We start from the raw sequence: 27,677 nt of genomic DNA, 5'->3' as shown, positions 1-27,677 counted from the left end.
TATATATATATATATATATATATATACATAAATAAGCCAGGTGTAGGGTGGGTGCCTATAATCTGTAATCCCAGCCACTGGGGAGGATGAGACAGGAGAATCACTTGAACCTGGGAGGTGGAGGTTGCAGTGAACCAAGATCATATCACTGCACTCTAGCCTGGGCAACACAGCCATACTCCATCTCAGGAAAAAAAAAAAAAATAGCAGCTACCATTTGAGCACTGATCCCACATGCTAGCCAGTCATCTGAGTGCAGCCCTGTGATGTAAGTTACATCCATTTTAGAGATGAGGAGACCAGGGCAGCTAAGTGATTTACCCAAAATCCTGGAGGTGAGGCTTGAACCTGGTAGGCAGAAACCAGAGCCCTGAGAAAGGGGACAGACACATATTGGCTAAGTGTATGCAGCCACCTCCCCTTGCTTCTGTCCCACTCAGAGAAAAGGCCAATTTTCCCACCATAGCCCATGAGGCCACACAGAATCTGCCTGTCACCTCTGTGCCCTCACCTCTGCCCACTCGCTCCTCACTCACCCTGCTCCAGCCACAGGGGCTTCCCTGATGCTCCCCAAACCCACCAGGCACCTGCCCACCTCAGGGCCTGTGTGTGGAATTCTCCTCCTCCATGGCTACCACCCTCACCTCCTTCAGGTTTCTGCTCAAAGTTCAGCTCTGTGGCACAGGTTCCCTCCAACAGAAGGGAGGGAATCCCCCACATGGATGCCAGGAAGGTGCAGCCAGTGAGGTGGGGAGAAATCCAGATTTGTGGCCGGGTGTGATGGCTCAACCTATAATCCCAGCACTTTGGGAGGCTGAGGCAGGAGGATCACTTGAGGCCAGAAGTTCAAGACAGCCTGGTCAACATGGCGAAACCCTACTTCTACTACAAATACAAAAATTAGCCAGGCGTGGTGGCGCGGGCCTATAGTCCCAGCCACTCAGGAGGCTGAAGTGGGAGGATCACTTGATCACTGGAGCCTGGAGGTCGAAGCTGCAGTGAGCTGTGTTTACATCACTGCACCGCGGCCTGGGTGACAGAGTGAGACCGTGTCTCAAAAAACAAAACAAAACAAACAAAAAAAACCTGTCTGTTACATGGAATAGGTCTAAGATCTCCAACACATCTCATTTGCTAGTTTGCTAGTGGGAACAGTCGTTTGTAGAACTAGTAAACTCTATTATTTTAAGCATTTGATCATTTTCTTTGTGGCATTAACTGAAGCTAATCAGTAATTTCTTACTTGAATAAAAAATAAAATGTTTAAGAATTAAAAAAAAAAGGCCAGCCGCGGTGGCTCAAGCCTGTAATCCCAGCACTTTGGGAGGCCGAGGCGGGCGAATCACAAGGTCAGGAGATCAAGACCATCCTGGCTAACACGGTGAAACCCCGTCTCTACTAAAAAATACAAAAATATAGCTGGGCGAGGTGACGGGCGCCTGTAGTCCCAGCTACTCGGGAGGCTGAGGCAGGAGAATGGCGTAAACCCGGGAGGCGGAGCTTGCAGCAAGCTGAGATCCGGCCTGGGCGACAAAGCGAGACTCCGTCTCAAAAAAAAAAAAAAAGAACTAAAAAAAAAAAAAGTATGCAGTCAGCCGCACATAAAATGTCAGGGTCTGGGATAAGAACAGGTACAATTTCTGCAGTGGCTGCTTCTATTTTCTCCCGAGACAAGAAGCCAGATCGTAAGTTGAGGTGAGAAGAAAGGGAGACAGATAAAGCATGAGCAAACGTCCAGGAGCTGGGGAAGGAAGCAAGACCACCGCTGCAGCTGGGGACAGGGGAGGCACATGCGTTTTTGTTTTTTTTGAGATGGAGTTTCGCTCTTGTTGCTCAGACTGGAGGACAATGGCATGATCTCGGTTCACCACAACCTCCGCCTCCCGGGTTCAAGCAATTCTCCTGCCTCAGCCTTCCGAGTAGCTGGGATTACAGGTATGCGCCACCACACCCGGCCAACTTTGTATTCTTAGTAGAGATGGGGTTTCTCCATGTTGGTCAGGCTGGTCTCGAGCTCCTGACCTCAGGCAATCCATCCACCCCGGCCTCCCAAAGTGCTGGGATTACAGGCGTGAGCCACCACGCCCGGCCAGCACATGCAATTTAAGAGAAGGAAGCGAAACAGAGAAGAATGCAAAGAGAGGGTTGGAGCTAATGGTCAGGCCCAAGAATGTGGGGATGGAGACCCTGTGGGGGTGAGCTGAGAAGCTGGGAGGAAGTGGCGAGAATGGAGATGCTGGAAACTCACAGGGGGAGGAGGGGAGCCACTACTGGTGAGGGCAGTGGCTCCCAACATTGGCCAGATGCCCAAATCACCCAGGGTAACTTTTTAAAATCCCAAGGCCTGGGCTACACTGAACCAATTACATCAGACTCTGTGAGGGCAGGACCCATGTATCAGTATCAATTTTTAAAAATGCCTCAGAGGGCCGGGCGCGGTGGCTCACACCTGTAGTCCAGCACTTTGGGAGGCCGAGGCAGGCAGATCACTTCAGGTCAGGAGTTTGAGACCAGCCTGGCTAACATGGTGAAACCCCATCTCTACTAAAAATACAAAAATTAGCCAGGCGTGGTGGCACATGCCAGTAGTCCCAGCTACCTGGGAGGCTGAGACAGGAAAATCGCTTGAACCCAGGAGGCGGAGGTTGCGGTGAGTTGAGATTGCGCCACTGCATTCCAGCCTGCTCACACAGCGAGACACTGTCTCAAAACAAAACAAAACAAAACAAAACAAAAGAAAATAATTGCCTCAGAGGTCCAATGTGCAGAGAACTGGCCCAGGGTATGACTGGAAGAGAAGGACTGAGGTCAAATGCAGTACAAGATAGCTGGCCAAGACAGCAAGGGACCCAGAGGTCTGGGTGGTCAAAGGATCCTCTGTGTTACTTTCTAAGCATCTAAGAATTAGGACAAGAGTGGTAGAGAACGCCAGTGAGAAGGAGCTGAATTGTTTTTTTTTTTTTTTGAGATGGAGTCTTGCCCAGGCTGGAGTGCAATGGCATGATCTCAGCTCACCGCAACCTCTGCCTCCTGGGTTCAAGTGATTATCTTGCCTCAGCCTCCCGAGGAGCTAGGATTACAGGCATGCGCCACCTCACCAGGCTAATTTTGTATTTTTAGTTGAGACAGTGTTTCTCCATGTTGGTTAGGCTGGTCTCGAACTCCCAACCTCAAGGGATCCACCTTCCTCAGCTTCTCAAAGTGCTGGGATTACAGGCATGAGCCACCGCACCCGGCCAGGAGCCGAATTCTTCAAGAAACAAAGAGCAGTCACCAGAGGGACTGATACCGGGCAAGAAGGGATGACACATGCACTTCAAGACTGGGGGTTTCTGGCCTGGTGCGGTGGTTCACGCCTGTAATCTCAGCACTTTGGGAGGCTGAGGCAGGCAGATCACCTGAGGCCAGGAGTTCAAGACCAGCCTGGACAACATGGCAAAACCCTGTCTCTACTAAAAATACAAAAATTAGCCAGTGTGATGGTGTGCGCCTGTAACCGCAGCCACTTGGGAGGCTGAGGCAAGAGAATCGGTTGAACTTGGGGTGGGGGCGGCGGTTGCAGTGAGCCGAGATTGCTGCACTGCACTCCAGCCTGGGCAACAGAGTGAGACTCTGTCTCAAAAAAAATAAAATAAAATAAAAAATACATATAAAAATTAGTGGGGTGTGATGGCGCGTGCCTGTAGTGCCAGCTACTCGGGAGGCAGGAGAATCACTTGAACCCGGGAGGCAGAGGTTGCAGTGAGCCAAGATCGTGCCACTGTACTCCAGCCTATGCAACAGCATGAGACTCCATCTCAAAAAAACCAACCAACCAAACAAACAAACAAAAAAACAACAAAAAAGACTGAGGGTATCAAAAGAGATAGGAGCCAGGAGGTGAACTAGCCTCCCACTCAGGAGGCTGCAGAAGTGGGGGGCCAGGTTCCAGTTAGAGCAAGAAAGGCAGAGTGTGTCAGACAGGCAGAAGAAACGGAGAATTTCTCTTTCTTGAGACACAGTCTTGCTCTGTTGCCCAGGCTGGAGTACAGTGGTATGATCACAGCTCACTCGCAGGCTCAAGCGATCCTCCCACCTTAGCCTCCTGGGTAGCTGGGAGTACAAGTACGTGCCACCACACCCAATTACTTTTCAATTTTGTAAAGATGAGGTCTCACTATGTTGCTCAGGCTGGTCTGGAACTCCTAGCCTCAAGCAATCCTCCTACCTCGGCCTCCACAAAATACTGGAATCACAGGGGTGAGTCACTACACCCAGCCATTGGAGGACTTCTTCTGATTAACGGTATGTAGTAGAGGGCCCAGTGGAAAGACGGGAGAGAGGGGAAAGGGTCGGCCTCAGCCTGTGGACACAGGGAGGACCTGTGAGTACCTGCCCCACGAGAGGATGATGATTCCTCAAAAACACACATGCGGAGCACTGGGCCCACTGCCAAAGCAGGAAGCCAGGCTCTGTGCACTATTGTTACTTTTAGCATTCAGCTACACATGGCGCTGCCATCTCCCCTGTCCCTGGACCCCAGGGAAGTTACCCAGAAGGCCTGGAAGTGGCAGGTCTCCAGCAGGTCCCCAAGGTACAAAATCTGTCGGATTGGCCTTTCTTCTTGCTGGTAGGAGGAAGCGTTAAGGAAAACTGGCTTTGGAGCTAGGTTGGGCCACAGGTCACCCATCCCCACCTACCTTCTTCTGGCTGCTTTCTTCCAAAGGTTCAGCTCAGAAAAAGAGCTGGAAAAGGAAGCCAGCTTATTTCTCCCGCAGGTGTATGCAGGAGAAAGGATGTTGGCTGCAGGAATGTTTATAATGGCAAAAGAAAAGAAATGACGTGCCAGTCCTGGTGGCTCACACCTGTAATCCTGGCACTTTGGGAGGCCAAGGCAGGTGGATCACCTGAGGTCAGGAGTTCGAGACCAGCCTGGCCAACATGGTGAAACCCCATCTCTACTAAACATACAAAAAAACCAGCCGGGTGTGGTGGCACGTGCCTGTAGTCCCAGCTACTCGGGGGCTGAGGCAGGAGAATCACTTGAACCTGGGAGGAAGAGGCTGCAGTGAGCCGAGATCACGACATTGTACTCCAGCCTGGGTGACAGAGCGGGACTCTGTCTCAAAAAAAAAAAAAAAAAAAAGAAAGAAAGAAAATATTAACAACAAAAAAATCTACTATTACTACTAATAAAATAAAACCTATAGGCTGGGCATGGTGGCTTACACCTGTAATCCCAGCACTTTGGGAGGCTGAGGCGGGCAGATCACCTGAGGTCAGGAGTTCGAGAGCAGCCTGGCCAACATAGCAAAACTTGTCTCTACTAAAAATACAAAAGTTATCCGGGCATGGTGGCATGCACCTGTTGTCCCAGCTGCTCAGGAGGCTGAGGCAGGAGAATAGCTTGAACCTGGGAGGTGGAGGTTGCAGTAAGCCGAGATCATGCCACTGCCCTCCAGCCTGGGTGACAGAGCAAGGTTCCGTCTCAAAAACAAACAAACAAACAAACCAAAAAAACCACCTAAAATCATTCCTATGTCAAGCTTCCTCTACTATTTCTGAAAGATAGCACCGAGCTTTGCTTGCTTCAGCCCATGAGTGTCCTCTCTGCCTGGATCACCTTTGCCTACCCCTTCACCTACCTCCTTATGTTTTAGATGTTCCCTCCTCCAGGAGGCCCTGGTTTAAACATTTTGTAGTTAAAAATACAGAAGAGTGAACAGTGGCAAAATAGGTCTTCCTTCCCTTGTCTCACAGCCATCCTTCCTAGGAGGTTAATTTGCAATTCTTGGCTACTTTTCCACCTCTCCAGACATTGTTCTATAGAAATGTAAATACAGATGGCTGTGTTTATGTCCACATATTCCCCCACCCAAATCGTCAGGTACCAGCTCTAGCTTTTCTTTTCTTTTTTTTTTTTTTTTTGAGACAGAATCTCGCTGTCACCCAGGGTGGAGTGCAGCAGCACGATCTTGGCTCACTGCAACCTCCACCTCCCGGGTTCAAGTGATCCTCCTGCCTCAGTCTCCCAAGTAGCTGGGACTATAGGTGTGTGCCACCGTGCCCGGCTAATTTTTTGTATTTTTAGTAGAAATGGGGTTTCGCCATGTTGGCCAGGCTGGTCTCAAACTCCTGACCTCAGGTGATCCACCCACCATAACCTCTCAAAGTGCTGGGATTAGAGGTGTGAGTCACTGTGTCCGGCTGCTGTGGCTCTTCTAACCCAACCCTGACCACTCCAGTCTATCACTGTCTGCCTCCTCACTGGACTGTGACAACTTCGTGAAGACAGGGCCCAGGCCTGTCTCAGTCACACAGTGTCCCAGCACGGTCCAGCACCCTGCCATGCTGGGCCACAGCAGGCACCTGGTATTTGTGGATGCACCCACAGACCATCTCCCCGGAAATTCATGCACCTTGACTCTGGCCCCTTCCCACACAGGCCCTGGCCCCAGTGCTGGAAGGATACATGTGCCTGGTCAATCATGCACTTGCATAGGGTGAAGTCTGTGTGCGGCAAGTTGGTGAGGGCCTTCAGCAGGATCTGGGCGGTGACCGTGGTCTGAAAGAAGGCTGGGTTGAACTGGTACCTAAGAAAGAGAACAAGAGACGTGGCCACAGTGGCACCTCCAAGTCCCCAACCCTCTTCAGGTGCCAGGCAGGCTGTCCACTGCTTTATTCTAGAGTTTGGGAATTGGACATGCCTGGGTTCCAATCCCAATCCCAATGCTTCCCGGCTGTATAACCTTCACCTCCCTGAGCCTACTTTCCTCCTCTGTGAACAGAGACAGTTAATGCTCACAACCACCCAATGGGGCAGACACTGCTAAGTGATTCACAAACAAATGAGAACAGCAGCAGCGGTCTGGAGTAGTGGCTAAGGAACCAGAGCCAGACTGCCTTGGTTTAAACTTCCCGCTGAGTGACCTTGGACTGCTTATTTATGACTTGAGGAGCAGACAAGAGAGAGATTAAGAGGCATTGAAAGGCTGAAGAGCAGAGAAAGGAAACTGAGGGGCTGTCAGTTTCCTCCCTTGCAAAAGAGGACAACAGAAGGAGGGGGGGGTGTGGGTGGGGTGGTCGTGGCTTGGCTCAAGCCTGTAATCCCAGCACTTTGGTCCTCAGGAGGCCGAGATGAAGCGGATCACCTGAGGTCAGGAGTTCTAAGACTGGCCACTGGCCCACATGCAAAGCCCCATCTCTACTAAAAATACAAAAATTAGCTGGGCATGGTGGCACATACCTCTAGTCACAGCTACTTAGGAGGCTGAGGCAGGAGGATTGCATGAACCTGGGAGACAAAGGATGCAGTGAGCTGAGATCATGAGATCACATCAAGGCACTCCAGCCTGGGCAACAAGGTGAGACTCTGTCTCAAAAAAAAAAAAAAAAAAAAAAAAAAAAAAAAAAAAAAAAAAAAAAAAAAAAGAAAAGAAAAAAGAAAAAAAGAAAGCAAGCAAGAAAGCACCCAAGTAAAATTAACTGGGCATGGTGGTGCCTGTAGTACCAGCTATTCAGGAGGCTAAGGCGGGAGGATTGCTTGAGTCCAGAAGGCTGAGGCTGCAGTGAGCCATGACTGTGCCACTATACTACAGCCTGGGCAACAGAAGATCCTGTCTCAAAAAAACAAAACAAAACAAAAAAAAAAAAGTGCAGGTAAGAACCCACACGTCCATTAAGAGCCAGAAGAGATCGTTAGGACAGTCACACAAGTGACACACTGAAGAGGTATACATCCATGAAAACAAACTGGAGCCACATCAAACAAACAAACAAATACACAAAACTGGATGGATCTCACAAACCCAGTGTTGAGTAGCAGATGGCAGATGCAGAAGAGGTTGTGCTGTATCTACTCCATCTATATCAAGTTCAAAACAGGGAAACCTGAGCTGAGCTGATTCAGATGGATGCACGTATGGTAAACCATCACATAAAGCCAGGCCATGAGAGCATGGGGGAGCAGGGGAGTTGGCTGGCACAGAGCATAGGGGGCAAAGGGCCTGTGGCGCTAGCAACACTTTTGCAACATAAATGGCGATTATGTAGGCTTTCATTTATAATGATTTGTTAAACTACATGTTTGCTTAATGTATTTGCCTGTACATGTGTTCTGTAATTAATCTTTATTTTTGAGACAGGGTCTCACTCTGTTGCCCAGGCTGGAGTGCAGTGGCATGATCTTGGCTCATTGCAACCTCTGCCTCCCAGGTTCAAGCAATTCTCCTGCTTCAGCCTCCCAAGTAGCTGGGACTACAGCTGTGTGCCACTGTGCCTAGCTAATTTTTTGTAGAGACAGGGCTGTGCCATGTCACCCAGATTGATAATTCTTATTTATTTATTTATTTTGAGAAAACGAAGGGTCTCACTCTGTCCCCCAGGCTGGAGTGCAGTGGCACGATCATGGTTCACTGCACCCTCGATCCCCCAGGCTTAAGCAATCCTCCCACCTCAGCCTCTCAAGTAGCTGGAACTACAGCCACACACCACTATATTAACTAAAACAATGTTTTTTTTTTTGAGACGGAGTCTCACTGTGTAGCCCAGGCTGGAATGCAGGGGTGTGATCTAGGCTCACTGCAACCCTTCTGGGTTCATGCCATTCTCCTGCCTCAGCATCCCAAGTAGCTGGGACTACAGGCGCCCTGCCACCACGCGCCCAGCTAATCTTTTGTATTTTTTTTTTTCGTAGAGATGGGGTTTTACCGTGTTAGCCAGGATGGTCTTGATCTCCTGGCCTCGTGATTCATCCACCTCGGCCTCCCAAAGTACAGGCGTGAGCCACCACGCCCGGCCAATTTTTAAATTTTTTTATAGAGTTGGGTCTTGCTATGTTGCCATGGCTGGTCTCGAACTCTTTGGTTCAAGTGAGTATCTCGCCTTAGCCTCCCAAAGTGCTGGGATTACTGGCATGAGCCCCTGCAGCCACCCTAATTGACTTTTTATTATTAATTTATTTTTGAGATGGAGTTTCGCTCTTGTTGCCCAGGCTGGAGTGCAATGGTGCGACCTTGGCTCACTGCAATCTCCGCCTCCCGGGTTCAAGCGATTCTCCTGCCTCAGCCTCCCGAGTAGCTGGGATTACAGGCATGTGCCACCATGGCCGGCTAATTTTGTATTTTTTAGCAGAGATGGGGTTTCTCTATGTTGGCCAGGTTGGTCTCAAACTCCCTACCTCAGGTGATCCACTCACCTCATCCTCCCAAAGTGCTGGGATTACAGGTGTGAGTCACTGCGCTCGGCAATTGATTTTTCAAAAACCATCCCTCCTCCTGTCCCAACTTCCTTGGCTTCCTAGTCTTGCACACCAAGAGATGTTGCATCATGCAGGATACCACCAGCCACCCCCTTGCCCTGTACTGGGAGTGGCACCCTGCTAGCTGCTGAAATGGGAGTGCAGACAGACAGCCAGACACTTACAGCTTCAGGACAGCCAGGTTGGCTTCCAGATCATAGGCATTTTCCTTGGCCTGCGTCTCCACATAGCGCTCCAGGGTGGCCAGGTTCTCAGGATTGTACCTAAAGGAGAATCAAGATAGGTGAGCAGACAGGAGACAGAAGCTGAGGCCAGTCACTTTACAGTCACAGGGGCAACTGTAACCTGCTCCTCCCATCCTTCCCCTCTAAATCTAGCACTGGCCACTTGCTCTTTCCAGGTAGTGAATTATGTCCAGTATAATCTCTAATAAAACTTATTCGTATCCCAGACCTCTCACCTAAGCTCTATACTTCATTGGAGCCCTGGGTCTTGCCTAGGATACCTCCCCAACTTCTGAGCCAGTCAGTCACTGCAGCTTGTGCATCTGGCCTCCTGAACATCTCTGCTACTCACCCCTTCCTCCCCTGCTCAGGCCTCCACCCTGATCCAGCCCCATCCTCTCCTGCCTACCTCGATGCCTACTTCCCCCATGTCCGTCTGAACACTCTAGCCTTTGCTTCCCCCACTTCGGTTCTAACCTCTCCCGGATATCACTGTCTGATGTCAGGTTTGTCTCCCTCATGGAATGGGAACTCAGACCGGGAAGGCATGATCTGCCGCTGTCTGATTCGCCTGTGGTTCCCAGCATTGCCTAGCACTGACAGTTTATTTCAGTAAACGTGTGAATGAATGACGTAAGGAGCAGAGAACGGAGAGATTAAGAGGCACTCAAAGGAGGCGGGCCAGAGAAGGAAACCTTAAGGCAATTCACGAAGAGACTGAGTGGTACCAAGATTCTTTCGCTTCTAGGCCTTTGCAGGGCTGTTTGTTTCTTTCTTTCTTTTAGAGAAGGGGTATGGATGTTGCTCAGGCTGGTCTCTAACTCCTGGGCTCAGGCGACCCGCCTGCCTCGGCCTCCCAAAGTGCTGAGATCAGAGGCGTGAGTCACCGCCCCCAGCTCAGTGGCGTTTCTTTAAGCATCTCCTCCTCCAGGAGGATAGAGAAACCCCACTCCGCGGCAAGCCCAGTACCCTGACCACCCCTTGCTGCCTCCTGAAAACCTTCCCCTCCGCCCCGCATGGCCAGAGCGCTCCCTCCGACCGGGCTCAGACCTGTCGATACCCTTGAGCAACTTGCCCACGTTAGCTCTCATCTGTTCAAACATCGCCATGACTTCTGCCGCTTTCCACAACCAGGGCTGGAGACTAACACCGGCCCGGCACGGCGTCCGCGAGGACGGGAAAAGGAAGAGGTGGTGGAAACGGAAACGACGTCGTTGTTGTCGCTCCAGCTCCTTGGGGGCGGTGAAGGGAAAGGCTCTCGCAGCAGCCGCCACGCTTTCCGGCTGCCACGTGACTTCTTCCTCGCAGGGGCAATTAGCGCGTGCGCATTCGCTCCACTCAAGCTGGACGGACAGCGTGAGAAAAAGCTTACTGTATCCCAGTACGCAGGCGCCTCTCGTGGCGAGGGGCGGGGCTAAGCTTTTCCCGGGCCTCACAGACCCCGTTCCAGTGCCGGGGGCGCGGGACCGTGCGCGCGCGAACTCATCGGGAAGCAGCCGGAGCTCTGGCGGCGTGCGCGCGCTTTGTATTGCGCGCGGCCATAAGGCCCCGGAGCTCTGCGGGAATGCACGCAGCAGCCCTCCGTTTAGGCATTGGCCAAGTCCCGAGGGAGATGTTCTCTGAGGTCCCTCTCGCCTCAGGCCTGGGCGCATGGTGCAGGATCCTGAGCGCCCAGGATCCAGTTTCAAGTCTCGGCCCTTGGTCCCCATCTCCAGGAGGAGGGTCCCACAAAGCTATTGTGCTCTGCCGGGCAGGAGGGGCTGGGGTGAAGGCTCCTGGACTTCGCTGGATCGCGCCCCGTCTCCATAAGGTTCCGGTCTTGGAGCTGAGGGCGTGGGTCCCGTCTGTACTGCCATCAATTATATATTATGTATAGGTTTTGTACACTGCAAGCGTACAAAATGCAGTTATGTGCCATGTATGTGGAGGTATATGCGCTGGGTACCTCCACGTGTGTACTGTGCACACAGGTATCCAGGCAGATGCACGTCTACTCGTCTACACGCCTGCGCAGTGCAGAGGAGGTAACCCAAGTGCATGTATGTGACAGGTGAACAGGCATGTACACTGCGTAGTCATCCTGTCAGACTTGCCGCCTTCGAGTTGGTGGCCAAACCTTCAAGCACTCCAGTAGAGGTTTAGACACTACCTAGGAGACGGGGCGGGGTTTAAAGGCCCCCTCCAAATACAGTTACGATTAAGATCTTTGCATCACATTTACATCCAGCCCCTGGGCCTTGGAGGTGAGGATGGTCCCCTTGGTCCCAAGACAGCTGCACTACAGAGCCTCAGAGCCCAGGGAACGGGGGGTGGGGGGGGTGGAGCCCTTTGCACAGCCGTGCAGTGCAGCTGGGGCAGGAAGCGAGAGTGGGGAGGGGGGAGGCCACAGCCCGCGGAGGCAAGGCGGGTGCAGGGCTTCTGGGGACAGAGGGAGGTGCCAGAACTTGAGCCCTGAGGCCCTGCTGGCCCCTGGGCGCAGGCTCAGCTCCGGCCCCCAGGGATGGACCTCGTGGATCCTGACATTTTCAATAGAGACCCCCGGGACCACTACGACCTGCTGCAGCGACTGGGTGGCGGCACATATGGGGAAGTCTTTAAGGTGAGAAAGCCCCTCTGTCCCCAACACCCTCGAACTAGTGGCCTTTAAGGCGAGGCCTCGGTAGGGAGGAGGCTGCAAGAGGGGGTCCTAGTCCTTGACCTTGACTCAGGGATGCTGAGGAGGGACTCTGGCAAATGGAGCCTGCCTGACTGCCGACTTCCCCTTTGCAAGGCTCGAGACAAGGCGTCAGGGGACCTGGTGGCACTGAAGATGGTGAAGATGGAGCCTGGTGAGGAGGGAACCCGGAGCTCCTTCCCCACAACCCCACCTTCGCCTCCTGGGACACTGGGATCACCTCCCTCCTAGCTCTCTCCATGCGAGCTGCCTTTTTCTCTCCCGCCCTCCTCACAGATGATGATGTCTCCACCCTTCAGAAGGAAATCCTCATATTGAAAACTTGCCGGCACGCCAACATCGTGGCCTACCATGGGAGTTATCTCTGGTGATGAACCTCAGACCCACCCTGGCACCCAGCCCAGCCCCTAACCCAGAGCCCCATTTCTTGACGGGGTACCCTCAGTTCTTTATTTTTCTTTTTTCTTTTCTTTTTTTTTTTGAGATGGAGTCTTGTTCTGTTGCCAGGCTGGAACACAGTGGCATGATCTCGGCTCACTGCAACCTCTGCCTCCCGTGTTCAAGCAATTCTCTGCCTCAGACCCCTGAGTAGCTGGAATTACAGGCGTCCACCACCCCGCCCGGCTAATTTTTATATTTTTAGTAGAGATGGGGTTTCACCATCTTGGCCAGGCTGGTCTTGAACTCCTGACCTTGTGATCCATTGGCCTCGGCCTCCCAAAGTGCTGGGATTACAGGTGTGAGCCACTGTGCCTGGCCTTGGCACCCTCAGTTCTAACCTTGAACTTCCATTTCTCACCATAACCCGACCTCCCATCCTGGACCCCCATTTTTGACTGGGCTAACCCTACCCTGATCCTCACTCCTAAGTCCCACTTTTCTGACCAGAGCAGCCTCTAATCTAATCTCCATTCCAGAATTCCCATTTCTGATCAAGAATACCCCAAACTGATCCCTTCATGGTAACTGAATTTGAAATCAACTCCCTAGAAAGGAAGCTCTCATCATTCTGCCCTCTGGCTCCCCCAGTTCCACTCTCTGCTCCTTTAATATAAACTTCTAAATTCCCTGATCCCCAAATTAATATTCCAGATGTCCCAATAATGACCTCTGCTTCCCGGAACAGGTGCCCTGGGCCCCTCTGTCCCCTCCAAATCTCCACAACCCGTGAGATCTCTGCCCTACCTCCTAGGTTGGTGTGGGATGGCAGAGGGGTCCCGCCCAAAGGCCTAGGTTTGAGTTGACTTGCCCCGGAACCCACATTTCCTCTCTGAGCCTTAACTTCCTTGTCTGTGAAACGGGAATGAAACAGCCTCACTCTGGTAGACAAGGAGAGAGGGAGTGATGAGAGCTGTTATATTCAAGTTCTTACTAATCTAGAACAAGACAGAAGCAAACCAGGGACTTTCCTGCAAATAATAATGTATTACTGCTATTATTATTCTTACTCTTGAAACACTGCAGGTTGCAGAAACTCTGGATCTGCATGGAATTCTGTGGGGCTGGTTCTCTCCAGGACATCTACCAAGGTTAGAGAAAGCACAAGGGGACCCAGGCAACCCTCCCACCCCCACCCCCCAACCCCGACCCAAATTCACCTCTTCCGTCTCTGTGTGTGTATCTCACAGGAACTGTCTTTCTGGGCCATATTTCAAACTCCTGGGCTGAGCTAATCCTCTTGCCTTTAGCTGCTGAAGTGCCGAGATTACAGGCTTGAGCCACCGTGCCTGGCTTTTTAAAATTTAATTTAATTTAATTTAATTTAATTTAATTATTTTTAAAAATATAACCGCTGGGCCTGGTGCGGTAGCTCACGCCTGTGATCCCAGCACGTTGGGAGGCCGAGGTAGGTGGATCACCTGAGGTCAGGAGTTCAAGACCAGCTTGGCCAACATGGTGAAACCCCGCTGCTACTGAAAATACAAAAAATTAGCCGGGCATGGTGGCTGATGCCTGTAATCCCAGCTACCTGGGAGGCTGAGGCAGGAGAATCACTTGAATCTGGAAGGCGGAAAACCTCTGATTCCTTCCAACCCTAGACCTCAAATGTTAGAAAAGGAAGGACTTCATTGAGAAGTCCTCAGGGAAACTGAGGTCCACAGAAAGGAAGTGAATCCCACAGCTGCTCTGTAAGACCTAATGTCTGAAGGCCTCTCTCTGTCTCTCTGTCTTTCCGCCTGTGTATTGTTCTTCCTTCGTCATCCTCTGGGTCTCTCTCTAAATCTGTCTCCCCACATTTAGGCCTCTGACCTCTGTCTTTGTCTCTGTCTCTTTTTTTTGGTTTTTTCAATCCTGTTCCTTCTGTATGTCTCTGCCCCCGTTTCTCTGTCTCTCTCTGTCTCTGTGTCTCTGTGCCTTTCCTTATTTTGCAAAGTCATATCACGCCCCTGCTCAGAGCCCTCCTACAGCTTCCATTTCTCTCAGAGGAGAAGCCCAGACTCCTCATCAGGGTCCACCCCAGGCTGGCTGACCTCACCTCCTCCCACTTTCCTCCTCCCCCTCCACTCCACCCCACCGCCTTTGCTGCTTTCCAGACCCACCAGGAACTGTCCCACCTGGGGCCCTGCACTTGCTGTGGCTGGTCCCACTCAGAGTGGGAGCCCTCATGTCTTCACCTGCTGTCACCTTCAGAGAGCAGCCCTGACTGACCACCTCTGTGAAATGTCATAGCCCCTCCTATGTACCCCTTTCTTGCTGTATGTTTCTTCCTGTTGTCTTTCAGCGTCTGAGGAACTACATCATATTCTACTTATTTATCTTGCTTACTTTCTTTATTTCTTTTTTCTTTTTTTTTTTTTTCTTTCTTATTCTTTTTTTTTGAGACAGAGCCTCCTTCTATTGTCCAGGCTGGAGTGCAGTGGTACGATCTCGGCTCATTGCAACCTCCATCTCCTGGGTTCAAGCGATTCTCCTGCCTCAGCCTCCTGAGTACTTGGGATTACAGGCATGCACCACTATGCCTGGCTAATTTTTGTATTTTTAGTAGGGATAGGGTTTTGCCATGTTGGCCAGGCTGGTCTCGGACTCCTGGCCTCCCAAAGTGCTGGGGTTATAGACATGAGCCTCCACGCCAGCCCTACTGGCCTCTTTTATTTGCATCGCTGCCTCTTTCTGTCACTGACCACCCCACCATCTCCCCCTCCCACTGGTCCCATCCTGTTTCCCCTCTCCCTGTGGCACCCTCTTAGCTGGTGTGGGGGGGCAGGACTCCCCAGCCCAGGTTCCCTGGCTCCCATCCAATGCCTGGCCTGGCCGGGGTGACCTTTGCAGTGACAGGCTCCCTGTCAGAGCTCCAGATTAGCTATGTCTGCCGGGAAGTGCTCCAGGTAAGGAGAGGCCTGGGTATTCTGGGGAGAGGAGAGGAGGGGGCCCCACTCCAGCCCCCACACACTCACAGTCCCCTTGTCCACCCTTCTCTCCAGGGACTGGCCTATCTGCACTCACAGAAGAAGATACACCGAGACATCAAGGTAGTCTGGGGATACAGGGGTGCTGTTGGGGGGTGGGGCCCAGGAGATGGGAGTGGCATTTCGGGGACTCAGGAATCAGGGTAGTTTGAGCTGTGGGGTGAAGTGGGGTAGCAGTCGGCTAGGGAAAGAGTCTCCGCAGCCTCCCATACCCCCTCTCATTCCCAGGGAGCTAACATCCTCGTCAATGATGCTGGGGAGGTCAGATTGGGTGAGTAAGGCTGGGAGTTGAGCAGGGGGGCTGACTGGGGGGCTGGAGGCGCAGTGGACCCCAGATCACTATGTCTCCCTCCGCTTCCAGCTGACTTTGGCATCTCGGCCCAGATCGGGGCAACGCTGGCCAGACGCCTCTCTTTCATTGGGACACCCTACTGGTGAGGGGTGCCCCGCGGGCAGCTAGGGGTGGAGTGGGGCTCAGTGGTTTTTCCCACCGTGGTTCCCCTGCCTCTTCCTTTCTCCATGGAAGATTCTTTCATTCTCTCTGGGTGTCTCTTGAGTTTTCCACTTTTCTCTCTCATTTTGGGCCCTTTTCTGCCCGTCGCTCTAGGTGTTTGTGTTGATTTTTATCTTGATTTCTCTGTCCCTCCATATCCATTTCTGTCTTTTTTTTTTTTTTTTTTTGAGACGGAGTCTTGCTCTGTTGCCCAGGCTGGAGTGCAGTGGCCGGATCTCAGCTCACTGCAAGCTCCTCCTCCCGGGTTTATGCCATTCTCCTGCCTCAGCCTCCCGAGTAGCTGGGACTACAGGCGCCCGCCACCTCGCCCGGCTAGTTTTTTGTATTTTAGTAGAGACGGGGTTTCACCGTGTTAGCCAGGATGGTCTCGATCTCCTGACCTCGTGATCCGCCCGTCTCGGCCTCCCAAAGTGCTGGGATTACAGGCTTGAGCCACTGTGCCCGGCCCCATTTCTGTCTTTTTCCTCTAGCTCAGTTTGTAGCGCTCTCTGTCTCTTTGTTTCTATCTCTCACTCTCTGTCTCTGCCTCTCTGCCTTTTCATTTTGTTTTGTTCACTGTGCCTCCAGCCCCACTGTGGCCCAGGCTGGATTGCAGTGGCACAATCATGGCTCACTGCAGCCTAGAACTCCTGGGCTCAGGAGATCCTCCCACCTCAGCCTCCCAAGTAGCTGGGACCACAGGTGTACACCATGACACCTGGCTAATTTTTTAAAAATTTGTATAGAGATGGTGTTTTTTTTTTTCTTGAGATGGAGTTTTGCTCTGTTGCCCAGGCCGGAGTGCCGTGGCACAATCTCGGCTCACTGCAACCTCCACCTCCCGGGTTCAAGCAATCCTCCTGCCTCAGCCTCCAAGTAACTGGGATTACAGACGCCTGTCACCACTCTCAGCTAATTTTTGTACTTTTAGTAGAGATAGGCTTTTGCCATGTTGGCCAGGCTGGTCTCGAACTCCTCACCTCAGGTGATCTGCCTGCCTTGACCTCCCAAAGTGCTGGAATTACAGGCAAGAGCCACCATGCTCAGCTGAGATGGGGTCTTGATAAGTTGCCCAGGCTGGTCTCAAACTCCTGTGCCTAAATCATCTGCCTTGCTTAGCCTCCCAAAGTGCTGGGATTACAGGTGTGAGCCATCGCACCCAGTTTGCATCTCTGTCTTCATCTGCCTGTGTCTGTCTTTACTCCTGTCCCTCTGTCTCTCCGTCTGACTCTGTGTGCTGCATCTCCCCTCAATTCCTTCTCTTTCTCTGCCCCTCCTTCCCTTCCTGTCCCCATGCCACCTTTGGCTCTCTGAGTGTGTCTGCCCCCAGGATGGCTCCAGAAGTGGCAGCCGTGGCCCTGAAGGGAGGATACAATGAGCTGTGTGACATTTGGTCCCTGGGCATCACGGCCATCGAACTGGCCGAGCTACAGCCACCGCTCTTCGATGTGCACCCTCTCAGGTAGGCAGGTGTGGGGTCCCCAGGCCCAGAGATCCTGTCCAGCCCTGGCCCAAAGCCCACCCTCAGCTTCTGCCTTCCATCCCAGGAACCTCCAATTTAGGGATCGCCACTTGAGCCTACCTTGGCACATGCTGCAGCTCTATTTTTTAAATTTAATTTAACATTTTATTTTATTTTTTATTTTTTAATACTAAGTCTTGCTCTATCGCCCAGGCTGGAGTGCAGTGGCGCAATCTCAGCTCACTCCAACTTCCATCTCCCGGCTTCAAGCTATTTTCCTGCCTCAGCCTCCCAAGTAGCTGGGACTACAGGTGTGTACCACCACGCCTGGCTAATTTTTGTATTTTTAGTAGAGATGGGTTTTCACTATGTTGGCAAGGGTAGTCTTGAACTCCTGACCTCAGATGATCTGCCCACCTCAGCTTCCCGAGGTGCTGGGATTACAGGCATGAGCCGCTGCACCCAGCCTATCTTTTATTTTAATTTTTATATATTTATGTATTTTTGAGATGGAGTCCCACTCTTGTCACCCAAGCTGGAGTGCAGTGGCATGATCTCAGCTCATTGCAACCTCTACCACCCAGGTTCAAGTGATTCTCCCGCCTCAACCTCCCAAGTAGCTGGGATTACAAGTGCATGCCACCAAACCTGGCTAATTTTCATATTTTTTCGTAGAGATGGGGTTTCACTATGTTGACCAGGCTGGTCTTGAACTCCTGACCTCAGGTGATCCACTTGCCTTGGCCTCCCAAAATGCTGGGATTACAGGTGTGAGCCACCATGCCCAGACATTTTTTAAATTAATTAATTAATTATTATTATTTTTAGAGACAGGATCTTGCTCTGTCGCCCAGGCTGGAGTGCAGTGGTACCATCGTAGTTCACTTCAGCCTTGAATGCCAGGGCTCAAATGATCCTCCTGCCTTAGCCTCTCACATAGCTGGTCCTACAGGCCCACATTGCCATATCCAGCTATTAAAAAAAACTTTTTTTTTTTTTCTTTTTGTCTCACTATGTTGCCCCAGCTGGTCTCCAACTCCTGGGCTCAAGCTGTCCTCCCGCCTTGGCCTCCTCAAGTGTTGGGATTACGGGCATGAGCCACTGCACCTGGCCTTGCCGTAGCTCTACCACACCATAAGTGGCTTCCCTTAGGAGAGGTATCCTGGTGCACTGTAAAACCTGAACCTCACTTCCATGCTGTTTCTCACTTTGCCCTCTGCTGACCGTAATGCTACTAGGAACCCCTCAAGCCATGAGGTCTGGTCCCCTTGAAGGTCTGAACCCCATATCCTTTCCCTATTATTCTAGAGTTCTCTTCCTCATGACCAAGAGTGGCTACCAGCCTCCCCGACTGAAGGAAAAAGGCAAATGGTATGAGAGAGTGACAGGAGGGAGGGTGAGCGAGGGCAGGGCTGGGGCTGGGTGGCCTGATGGGAGGGTCTCTGGTCCCCTCACCCAGAACCTGGCTTCTTCTTCCCAAGGTCCGCTGCCTTCCACAACTTCATCAAAGTCACCCTGACTAAGAGCCCCAAGAAACGACCCAGCGCCACCAAGATGCTCAGTGTAACCCTCCCTTCCCCAAGACCCTCAGCCCAGAATTCCCTGGGGCCTTCCACAACTCTCGAGGACATGGATAACTTCGTTCCACGGAGTCCCCGTGGCCTTCCAAAGTCCCTAATACCTCAGAATTTCCCAGGACCACCGTCCACCACTAGAGACCCTCTGGGCTATACCCCAAACCTTTCCCAAATCCCCTGAGTTGCCAGAACTCACAAATTCCCAAAGGACTCAAGACTTGTTCCTGAGTGTCCTCTTGAGTCTCCAGGGAACCACAGTCTCTTCCAAGACAACTGTGGAATTCTCCCAGCCCCGCTCTGAGAAATGTAAATTCTTCTAATTCCTAAAAATTTCTTAGACTCCCCAGGCCTGCTGGGCACGGTGGCTCATGCCTGTAATCCCAGCACTTTGGGAGGCTGAGGCAGGTGGATCACTTGAAGTCAGGAGTTTGAGACCAGCCTGGCCAACATAGTGAAACCCCGTCTCTACTAAAAACACAAAAATTAGCCAAGTGTAGTGGTACGCGCCTGTAATCGCAGCTGCTTGGGAGGCTGAGGTGGGAGAATCACTTAAACCCAGGAGGCGGAGGCTACAGTGAGCCAGGATTGTGCCACTGCACTCTAGCCTGAGTGACAGGGAGAGACCCTGTCTCAAAAAAAAAAAAAATTAGCCGGGCATGGTGGCAGGAGCCTGTAATCACAGCCACTTGGGAGGCTGAGGCAGGAGAATCAATTAAGCCCAGGAGGTGGAGGTTGCAGCAAGCCTAGAGTGTGCCACTGCCTGGGTGACAGAGTGAGACTCTGTCTTAAGAAAAAAAAAGAATACCCCAGGCCTCTGAGAGTTCCCTGGATTTCCTCGCCCTCTCCATCCACTGGCACCTTCTCCCCAGATAGATTCCTTTAGTCCAGTCCCCAGGGCCCTGTACCAGCCCTCTCTGTCCATACCAGCCCTCTCTATCCACTCCAGCCCTCTGGATACGGACACCTCTTCCCTCCCCCAGCATCAACTGGTATCCCAGCCTGGGCTGAATCGAGGCCTGATCCTAGATCTTCTTGACAAACTGAAGAATCCTGGGAAAGGACCCTCCATTGGGGACATTGAGGATGAGGAGCCCGAGGTGAGAGCCTTGGCTGACAAGAGCACTGGGGACCTCTTGGTCTTTCTCAGGCTGTGCCTGCTACCAGCAGTGCCTTCCTGCTGCCTCTCTTAGGGGGAGAACAGGCAGGGAGGATGGGGAGCTTGGTACAAGGCTGTGTGCCCAGAGGGTTATAGGAAAGCAGATGGACCCCGGGCAGGGTAGGGGGCTGCTCGGGGGTCCTGATCCCTGACGTGGCTGCCCCTCTGCCCAGCTACCCCCTGCTATCCCTCGGCGGATCAGATCCACCCACCGCTCCAGCTCTCTGGGGATCCCAGATGCAGACTGCTGTCGTGAGTAGAGAATCCTTATCTCTGGGGACACCTGACCCTATAATAGACCTAAGAGACCCCCTTCCCCTACCATCAGGCCACCAGAGACCCTCAGCATCATCTGATCCTATAAGAGACCCCAGACAATCTCATCAGCACCTGACCTACAAAATGACCGTAGAGGCTGGGTGCGGTCGCTCACGCCTGTAATCCCAGCACTTTGGGAGGCCAAGGTGGGGGGATCATCTGAGGTCAGGATGTTGAGACCAGCCTGGGTAACAGGGTGAAACCCCGTCTCTGCTAAAAATACAAAAATTAGCTGGGTGTGGTAGTGCGCGCCTATAGTCCCAGCTACTCAGGAGGCTGAGGCAGGAGAATTGCTTGAACCTGTGAGGTAGAGGTTGCAGTGAGCCAAGATTGTGCCACTGTATTCCAGCCTGGGTGACAAGAACGAGACCGTCTCAAAAAAAAAAAAAAAAAAAGGCAACATGACCATAGAGTCCCCGGGGAGACCTCAGAAATCTCATCAGAACCTGAATACCCAAACGGATCCTGAAAACCTCTGTCACTATATTGAGCCCCCAACTTCCTGATCCCAAAGCTTATTTATTTGTTTATTTTTTTGTGACAGGATCTTGCTCTGTGCCCCAGGCTGGAGTGCAGAGGCGTGATCACAGCTGTCTTCAGCCTCAAACTTCTTGGGCTCAAGGAATCCTCCCACCTCAGCCTCCTGAGTAGCTGGGGCTACAGGGTTATTCACCACACGTGGCTAACTTGTTTTGTTGTTGTTGTTGTTGCCCTGGTTGTTGTTTTTTTTTGTTGTTGTTGCCCTGCCACTCTGTTGCCCAGGCTGGAGTGCAGTGGTGCGATCTTGGCTCACCGAAACCTCTACCTCCTGGGTTCAAGCGATTCTCCTGCCTCAGCCTCCTGAGTAATTAGGATTACAGATGCGCACTACCATGCCTGGCTAATTTTCGTATTTTTTTTTTTTTTTTTTAGTAGAGACGGGGCTTCACCATGTTGACCAGGCTGGTCTTGAACTCCTGACCTCAGGTGATCCGCCTGCCTCAGCCTCCCAAAGTGCTGGGATTACAGGCGTGAGCCACTGCGCCCAGCCACTTGGCTAATTTTTAATCATTTTTTGTAGAGATGGGTTCTTGCCAAGTTGTCCAGGCAGGTCTCAAACTCTGGGTTCCAGCGATCTGCCCACCTCACCTTCTGAAGTACTGGGATTATAATCATGAGCCACTGCACCCGGTCTTGATCCCAAACTTGACCCCCAAATGAGGTCCCTGTAAACCAAAACCCCTTTCCCTAAGGGACAGTTCCCTGAGATCCTTGGCGGTCCCTAAGATCCTGACTGCAACCCCCCTGCCAATTCTACTCTTTCTGTTCTTAAGCCCATCTCACTACCCCTTGCCCCCATCTCACAGTGGGTTATCTTCCCCCACACACCCTAGGGCGGCACATGGAGTTCAGGAAGCTCCGAGGAATGGAGACCAGACCCCCAGCCAACACCGTGAGATGCTGCCCCCCACTCCCCACCACACCGCCTGCTTCCCTGAGGCCACTGCTGACCCTTTTCCTACCCCACAGGCTCGCCTACAGCCCCCCCGAGACCTCAGGAGCAGCAGCCCCAGGTCAGGGACCCCAGGGAGGATGGGGAGGGGGCTGGAATGTGGGCAAGGCCCCCAAGGCTCATACCCGTCACCCTTCAGGGAGCAACAGTCAGAGTCGTCCGACGATGACTATGACGACGTGGACATGTAAGTGAGGCCCTGCCTGCAGCTCCACAGGCCCCACCTCAGCCTCCACCTTCCTACAAGCCCCTGATGTGACCTTTCCTCCACTCCTGACCCTGCTGCACCCCTGCCTTTCTTCTAGCCCCGAGCCCTGAGCCCTGACTAGACCCTAGATGCAGCCCCTCTGCCCAGCTACCTAGACCCTGTTCCCTAACCCCACCTCCCTTAACCCTTCACCTCCAACCCCTGACCCCCAACCTGATCCCAGCTCCAGCTCCCACTTTCCTTCCACCCTTTTTTTTTTTTTTTTTGAGACAGTCTCACTCTGTGGCCTAGGCTGGAGTGCAGTGACGCAGTCTCAGCTCACTGCAACCTCAGCACCCCGGGTTCAAGCAATTCTCCTGCCTCAGCCTCCTGAGTAGCTGGGATTACAGGCGCCTGCCGCCATGCCCGGCTAATTTTTTGTATTTTTAGTAGAGACGTGGTTTCACCATGTTGACCAGGCTGGTTTCAAACTCCTGACCGCATGATCCACCCACCTCAGCCTCCCTAAGCGCTGGGATTATAGGCGTGAGCCACGGCGCTTGGCCTGCTTCCATCTCCTTATACAGTCTTTGACTTGACCCCCAATGTCAGCCCCCCACCTGCTCTCCACCCCAGAGCTGACCCCAGTTCCTTCTAGTATGTGCTGCTGCTCCAGTCTCTGACTTGACCCCACCTGTCCTCCACGACCTTGGACCCTCAGCCATATCCCAGTCTCAAACGCCTCCCGAATGTCACTCTCACCCCAGACCCACCCCCAGCCTTCAGCCCCAGCCCTCAGCTTTTCCTGTCTTTTTGCCTGCCCTCAGGCTGAACCTTGGCACCTGGACATTTCCCAAAGGCCAGATGCTGAGCTCCAGATCCAGACCCAACAGTCAGCCCGGGCCCCCATATTCCCCAGCCCATAGGCGGAGTCAGGCTCCAGGTGCGCGCACTCGCTCCTTCCATCATGTGCGGCAGCATGTGTGCCGCCACAGCCTGTGTGCGGCACCAGCACGTGTGCGGCGCCAGCACAGGGAGAGCGGGGCCCCTGCGCTGATGTTGCCTGTGTGACTAGGTGGTGCACAGGTGCAAAGCCGTGGCGCACTGGCAGCACGCCACCTCCAAGAGTTGCTGTTACTGTTATTAGTCTTTTCTTTGGAAACAGGCTAATCATTTTTGGAGAGGTGGGGTCTTGCCATGTTGTCCCGGCTGGTCTCAAACTCATGATTTGTTTTGGCACCCAGGCTAAGTGCAGGTGTGTGATGAGGGCTTACTGCAGCCTCAACCCAGGCTCAAGCAATCCTCCCACCTCAGCCTCCTGAGTAGCTGGGTTCACAGGTGTACCTACCACGCCTGGCTAATTTTTAATTTTTTTGTAGAGACAAGGTCTTGCTATACTGCCCAGGCTGGTCTCGAGCTCCTGGGCTCAAGCCATCCTCCTGCCCTGGCCTCCCAAAGCACTGCGATTACAGTCATGAGCTACCATGTCCAGCCTGGTTATTAATCCTTTAATCCTCAGCTCCAGCCAGAACCAGTCATCCCTTAATCCTCCTGACCTCAGACCCCAGTCCCAGGCCTCCAGCTCAGAACCACGCCATCTTCCCCGGGTCCTTGTTCCCCAGGCCCCCAACTATTTAGCCCATCTTTGTGTTTCAGCCCCACCCCTGCAGAGGACACACCTCCTCCACTTCCCCCCAAGGTAAGGCCCTGGGCCAGAGCTGGGAGGATGGGGCCCAGGGCCACTGGGTGCCAGGAGGCCAGGTCCTTAGATGCTGGGATACTGGGATCTCCAGGGCAGGGAATCGGGGAGACCAGGATGATGGCTACATTGGGATCTGGAAGTGGCATCCTTCAACCTCAGGGTGGGATTCAAAATATTTAGCCTCTTGGACACTGGTCAGTAGCTGCTCCTAGGAAGCCCCTGCTGTATCCAACATTAACCCATCAGTTTCTGAAGTGTGTTGATGTCCGGGCTGGGGGTGTCAGGGGAAGTCTGGAGGGCGCGCAAGATGTTGTGAGGGAGGGTCAGAGCCATGGTTGTTAGTTCTGGTGGAGGCAGGGACTGGAGTTGCAAAAGGGTGCCCTCTCTGAGATCATCTGATGTATTTCCCCATGCTCTGTTCCTGTCTCCAAAGCCCAAGTTCCGTTCTCCATCAGACGAGGGTCCTGGGGGTATGGGGGATGATGGGCAGCTGAGCCCGGGGTGCTGGTCCGGTGTGCCAGTGGGCCCCACCACACAGCCCCGTCCTGGGCCTCCCCCATCCACCAGCAGCCCCCATCTCACCGCCCATTCAGGTAATGGGACAGGCTAGGGTGGAGGGTGGGAGGAGTGGGGGGTCTTGGAGGCTGATTTTCCCCTAACTCCTCTCAGAACCCTCACTCTGGAACCCACCCTCCCGGGAGCTCGACAAGCCCCCACTCCTGCCCCCCAAGAAGGAAAAGATGAAGAAAAAGGTGAGGTTCAGCTCTGCTGAGGACTTGCACCTCTGGACGGGGCTGGGGATGCCTGGTGGGGTGGGGAGGGGGTGGCAGGACTGACAGTAACAACAGGTAACATTTGTTGAGCACTTCTCTGTGCCCTACACCGATCTCCTGTCATTCCATGGCATAAAGCTTCACAGAGTGAAGAAGATATCGCAGAGACATTACCCCCCATCTCACAGATGGGGAAATTGAGGCACAGAGAGGGTAAGTGGCTTACCCAAGGTCATATAAATACCTTTGAGGAGGCTGAGGCAGGATTGTTGTTTCTGCTTTTTTTTTTTTACGACAGAGTTTCACTTGTTGCCCAGGCTAGAGTGCAGTGGCAGGATCTCAGCTCACTACAACCTCTGCCACCCTGGTTCAAGTGATTCTCCTGCCTCAGCCTCCGGATTAGTTAAGATTACAGGCATGCGCCACCATGCATGGCTAATTTTGTATTTTTAGTAGAGGCGGGGTTTCACCATGTTGGTCAGGCTGGTCTTGAACTCCTGACCTCAGGTGATCCACCTGCCTTGGCCTCCCAAAGTGCTGGGATTACAGGCATGAGCCACCGTGCCCAGCCAGCTTTTTTTTTTTTTTTTTTTTTTGAGACGGAGTCTTGCTCAGTCACCCAGGCTGGAGTGCAGTGGTGCGATCTCAGTTCACTGCAAGCTCCGCCTCCCGGGTTCACGCCATTCTCCTGCCTCAGCCTCCCCAGTAGCTGGGACTACAGGCGCCCGCCACCACGCCTGGCTAATTTTTTTGTATTTTTAGTAGAGACGGGGTTTCACCGTGTTAGCCAAGATGGTCTCGATCTCCTGACCTTGCGATCCACTGGCCTTGGCCTCCCAAAATGCTGGGATTATGGGCGTGAGCCACTGTGCCCGGCTTAAGTTTTTTTTTAACGGAGTCTCCCATTGTCACCTGGGCTGGAGTGCAATGGCGTGATCTCAGCTCACTGCAACCTCCGCTTCCTGGATTCACACGATTCTCCTGCCTCAGCCTCCGGAGTAGCTGGGATTACAGGTGCATACCACCTGAGGTAATTTTTTTTTTTTTTTTTTTTTTGAGACAGAGTCTCGCTTTGTCGCCCAGGCTGGAGTGCAGTGCGTGATCTTACCTCACTGCAACCCCCACTTCCTGGGTTCAAGCGATTCTCCTGCCTCAGCCTTCTGAGTAGTTGGGATTACAGGTGTGTGCCACTACGCCTGGCTAATTTTTGTATTTTTAGTAGAGACGGGGTTTCTCCATGTTGGTCAGGCTCCCAACCTCAGGTGATCCACTTGCCTCAGCCTCCCAAAGTGCTGGGATTACAGGCATGAGCCACTGCACCCGGCTACTAAAAATTTAAAAAATTAGCTGAGCATGGTGGCACACACCTATGGTCCCAGCTACTTGGGAGGCTGAGGTGGGAGAATGGCTTGAGCCCAGAAGTTAAAGTCTTTTGACGAGATCCATCAAAACCTCCACGAGTCACCACCACATATGCAGTTGTCCGAAGAGCCAAGATCTCAAGAAATTTTACCTTTTATAAATGGAGATGTACAAAAAGAACATCTCTTTATTCAGGAAGTTTCAGTGTTTTTACGTACACGCGTAATGCCTACACACATAGTGTTGTGATAATGTACCTTTGTGGGATCAAATTTGCCAAAAAATGCATAAAATGAAATAGAACTATCTAGTCTTTTTTTTTTTTTTTTTTGAGATAGGATCTCGCTCTGTCGCCCAGGCTGCTGGAGTGTAGTGGTGCGATCATGGCTCACTGCAGCCTTGACCTCGGAGACTCAAGCAATCCTCGCACCTCAGCCTCCCTAGTAGCTGGAACTATGCACTTGGCTAATTTTTTTTTTTTTTTTTCTGAGATGGAGTCTTGCTCTGTTGCCCAGGCTGAAGTGCAGTGGTGCTATCTGGGCTCACTACAACCTCTGCCTCCCCAGTCTAAGCGATTCTCCTGCCTCAGCCTCCCAAATACCTGGGACTACAGGTGCCCACCACTACGCCCAGTTAATTTTTGTATCTTTTGTAGAGATGGAGTTTTGCCATGTTGGCCAGGCTGGTCTCAAACTCCTAACCTCAAGTTATCTGCCAGCCTTGGCCTCCCAAAGTGCTGGCATTACGGGCATGAGCCACCACGCCTGGCCCAGCTTGGCTAATTTTTTACAAAATGTTTTATAGCGGCAGGGTCTCACTATGTTGCCTAGGCTGGTCCTGAACTCCTAGACTTAAGTGATCCTCCCCCTCGGCCTCCCAAACTGATGGGATTACAGGCATAAGCCACCGTCCCTGGTCAGTTACCGGCTAAAAGTATGTATAATTTATCTTCCAGTACTGGAAATGATTAAAAGATGAAATACATAGCATAGTGAATTATATATATATATATGTATATATATATATATTAGCCAGGCAGTGGCTCATGCCTGTAATCCCAGCACTTTGGGAGATCGAGGCAGATGGATCACCTGAGGTCAGGAGTTCAAGACCAGCCTGGCTAACATGGCGAAACCCTGTCTCTGCTAAAATACAAAAATTAGCCAGGCATGGTGTTGTGCACCAGTAATCCCAGCTACTCAGGAAGCTGAGGCAGAAGAATTGCTTGAGCCCAGGAGGTGGAGGTTGCAGTGAGCTGAGATTGCACCACTGCACTTCAACCTGGGCAACAGAGTGAGACTCCATCTCCAAAAACAAAACTGATAGCTGGGAGTGGTGGCTCACGCCTGTAATCCCAGCACTTTGGGAGGCTGAGGCAGGCGAATCACATGAGGCCAGGAGTTCAAGACCAGCCTGGGCAACATGGCGAAACCCCATCTCTACTAAAAATACAAAAATTAGCTGGGTGTGGTGGCATACACCTGTGGCCCAGCTACTCAGAAGGCTTAGGCATGAGAACTTGGGAAGCAGAGATTGTAGTGAGCTGAGATCATGTCATTGCATTGCAGCCTGGGCAACAGAGCGAGAATCCATCTTAAAAAAAAAAAAAAAA

The 27,677-nt window shown here is 52.3% G+C and overlaps 2 protein-coding genes across 2 annotated transcripts in view; one reads left to right on the top strand and one right to left on the bottom strand.

Moving 5' to 3' along the window:
* The window catches only part of EIF3K (eukaryotic translation initiation factor 3 subunit K), a 17,669-nt gene extending 6,906 nt beyond the window's left edge, over positions 1–10,763 (bottom strand). The window contains exons 1-4 of the mRNA XM_017887411.1: positions 10,513–10,763; positions 9,403–9,501; positions 6,452–6,572; positions 4,532–4,606 (exon numbers count right to left, since the gene is read on the bottom strand). Of these exons, the coding sequence (XP_017742900.1) occupies positions 4,532–4,606; positions 6,452–6,572; positions 9,403–9,501; positions 10,513–10,571 (354 nt within the window). The 5' untranslated portion in view covers positions 10,572–10,763. The remainder of the gene's footprint in view (positions 1–4,531; positions 4,607–6,451; positions 6,573–9,402; positions 9,502–10,512) is intronic.
* A 1,178-nt stretch (positions 10,764–11,941) lies between these two features.
* MAP4K1 (mitogen-activated protein kinase kinase kinase kinase 1) overlaps positions 11,942–27,677 on the top strand; it is a 26,778-nt gene continuing 11,042 nt past the window's right edge. The window contains exons 1-19 of the mRNA XM_017887350.1: positions 11,942–12,061; positions 12,233–12,290; positions 12,413–12,503; positions 13,601–13,665; positions 15,407–15,462; positions 15,559–15,606; positions 15,772–15,814; positions 15,905–15,977; positions 17,367–17,498; positions 18,807–18,869; positions 18,980–19,061; positions 20,056–20,172; positions 20,405–20,483; positions 21,923–21,981; positions 22,059–22,102; positions 22,181–22,228; positions 23,885–23,927; positions 24,364–24,523; positions 24,600–24,742. Coding sequence (XP_017742839.1) covers positions 11,963–12,061; positions 12,233–12,290; positions 12,413–12,503; positions 13,601–13,665; positions 15,407–15,462; positions 15,559–15,606; positions 15,772–15,814; positions 15,905–15,977; positions 17,367–17,498; positions 18,807–18,869; positions 18,980–19,061; positions 20,056–20,172; positions 20,405–20,483; positions 21,923–21,981; positions 22,059–22,102; positions 22,181–22,228; positions 23,885–23,927; positions 24,364–24,523; positions 24,600–24,742 — 1,503 coding nt within the window. The 5' untranslated portion in view covers positions 11,942–11,962. The remainder of the gene's footprint in view (positions 12,062–12,232; positions 12,291–12,412; positions 12,504–13,600; positions 13,666–15,406; positions 15,463–15,558; positions 15,607–15,771; positions 15,815–15,904; positions 15,978–17,366; positions 17,499–18,806; positions 18,870–18,979; positions 19,062–20,055; positions 20,173–20,404; positions 20,484–21,922; positions 21,982–22,058; positions 22,103–22,180; positions 22,229–23,884; positions 23,928–24,363; positions 24,524–24,599; positions 24,743–27,677) is intronic.

The sequence above is a fragment of the Rhinopithecus bieti genome, unplaced genomic scaffold (genome assembly GCF_001698545.2).
Source record: "Rhinopithecus bieti isolate Rb0 unplaced genomic scaffold, ASM169854v2 scaffold_15776, whole genome shotgun sequence".
Taxonomy (NCBI): domain Eukaryota; kingdom Metazoa; phylum Chordata; class Mammalia; order Primates; family Cercopithecidae; genus Rhinopithecus; species Rhinopithecus bieti.
This window is presented reverse-complemented; position numbering and strand designations above follow the sequence as displayed.